This window comes from Poecilia reticulata, linkage group LG10, assembly GCF_000633615.1.
Source record: "Poecilia reticulata strain Guanapo linkage group LG10, Guppy_female_1.0+MT, whole genome shotgun sequence".
NCBI lineage: Eukaryota > Metazoa > Chordata > Actinopteri > Cyprinodontiformes > Poeciliidae > Poecilia > Poecilia reticulata.
In genome coordinates, this window is record NC_024340.1 from 24,438,507 (window position 1) to 24,440,586 (window position 2,080).

Here is a 2,080-nt window from a genome sequence, read left to right on the forward strand (position 1 = left end):
GCTTAGTACTGAAGAAACTGGAATACTCCTTTGAAAACCATTAGAAAGTCTGTAGATAACTTTTGCATTGTCATCCGCATCCGTATCAATTGCGCKTATTGTGCAGAGCTTTAAACCGACCGGGCTGTTTTCTTTGACAAAAACCTGAATCACGGGTTCGGTAAAACGAGGTGCGTTATCATTAACATCAGCAACTTGTACAGTAATTACTTTTATGGTAGACAGAGATGGACTTCCCTCATCTGAAGCTGTAATGGTGATTTTATATGTAGAGATGTTTTCTCTATCGAGCGGTCCWTCAACTACTAATGAATAATCATTTTTGTAATTGGACTTGAGCTTAAAGGGAAGCGATCYAGCGACGCCGCATCTAGTTATTCCGTTTTTCCCGCCATCTCTGTCACTCACTGTAATGAAAGCAACGACCGTCCCCTGCTCTGCATCCTCTTTTACTGGTGTCATCAAKGATGTGACAGATATTTCAGGAGAATTGTCATTAACATCAATAACCTCTATTAATAACTTGGCATGCGCACTGCGAGGAGGGACTCCCTGATCCTTTGCCTGAACTCTGATTTCATAAGCGCGYGTTTCTTCATAATCTAGGCCTTCTTTTACCGTTACCTGCCCCGTTTCTGCGTTTAAATCAAACAGGCTTGACGGATCAATACCCCCCGTTTTTATGAAGAAATAATGAATGTCGCTGTTCACACCTTCGTCCAAATCCGTCGCATTTAACTTGAGAACAAACGTTCCAGGACTAACGTTTTCTCTGATCTGCACCTTGTACAGAGATTTACTGAACACAGGACTGTTGTCATTCACATCTATCACGTTGACTGTCAGCTGCAATGTCCCTGATCTGGGTGGCGTACCGCCATCTACAGCAGTAAAAACAAGTTTTATCACCGATTCTTTTTCTCTGTCCAAAGCTTTCTGCAGCACTAACTCGGCCAAAACGCCATGCTCTCCACCGCTCTGTACATCAAGCGAGAAATGTTCATTCTGACTCAGCTTGTAGTTTTTTACTGCGTTGCTTCCTGTATCCGGATCCACCGCTACAGGGAGAGGATATCTCTCTCCAGGTGATAATGACTCCGAGATATTTAGCATATGCGTTTGTTCAATAAACAAAGGCGAGTTRTCATTTACATCAAGAACGTTTATCTCGACACGGTGCACATTCATCGGATTGCTTAAAGCCGCTTGTATTTTYATGGARCATTTTACCGCATGTGGACAAAGCTCCTCTCGGTCTATTCTCTCAGCGACAAAGAGGTTGCCGGTCTTTAAATTCACGCCAAAATATGTCTTGCTGAAACCAGAAACAACACGCAGATCCCTGGTGTTCAGATCGTGCGCGTTCAGGTTCAGATCCTTGGCAATATTTCCCACAACAGTCCCTTTGTTCACCTCCTCGGAAACAGAGTATGATAGCTGTGATATGGTCCGCTSACAAAGAGAAAGCAGCGCGGCAGAATAAATCCAAAGATGTCCGTGYTGTGTTGCCCAAAACATCCTTAATGTGGAAACAAAGCAGACCCGATTATACCAATTATCTTCAAAAAAAAAAATATGGAGATCCCATTCGCAGGACAGAGTATGTTCTTTTCCACGCCGTACGACCGAATGATAGGAAGCTACAAAGGCTGATGACGRGTTATTCTTTTCAAGATGAGCGAAGGAGGGGTTGTAGACGTATAAACTGATTCATACTAATGGTCTCGGGTGACATCATGTGGTAGAAGATGTATAACAATTATCAGAACTTATAGGCGTTGTAACTGAGATACATATTACGCACACGTGTTTCGATTGCATTAATAAAACAAAAAAACATATGTATATAAAATAAAATAAAATCTTCATGCAGAAGTTTACAAATGTTAGTAATAAATGCAAATATGAARAACAATTTTAACAGTACAATGATAATTCCAAAACAAATATTAKAACAATATCTAGAAAAGTCCAAATAAATTTTATGAAATTCGAATCTTGTTCATGTTGTACAGTAGTGTGATAATCGATCTAATTTAATATTTTTGCATAAATTGAAGAAACATAGAACTGGAGCGGA

The 2,080-nt window shown here is 40.4% G+C and overlaps 2 protein-coding genes across 2 annotated transcripts in view; both read right to left on the reverse strand.

Annotated features, from left to right (window-relative positions):
* The window catches only part of LOC103471709 (protocadherin alpha-5-like), an 11,885-nt gene extending 10,047 nt beyond the window's left edge, over nt 1-1,838 (reverse strand). The window contains exon 1 of the mRNA XM_017307029.1: nt 3-1,838. Within this exon, the coding sequence (XP_017162518.1) occupies nt 3-1,518 (1,516 nt within the window). The 5' untranslated portion in view covers nt 1,519-1,838. The remainder of the gene's footprint in view (nt 1-2) is intronic.
* LOC103471708 (protocadherin alpha-5-like) overlaps nt 1,521-2,080 on the reverse strand; it is a 4,398-nt gene continuing 3,838 nt past the window's right edge. Inside the window, exon 2 of the mRNA XM_017307030.1 lies at nt 1,521-1,559. Coding sequence (XP_017162519.1) covers nt 1,521-1,559 — 39 coding nt within the window. The remainder of the gene's footprint in view (nt 1,560-2,080) is intronic.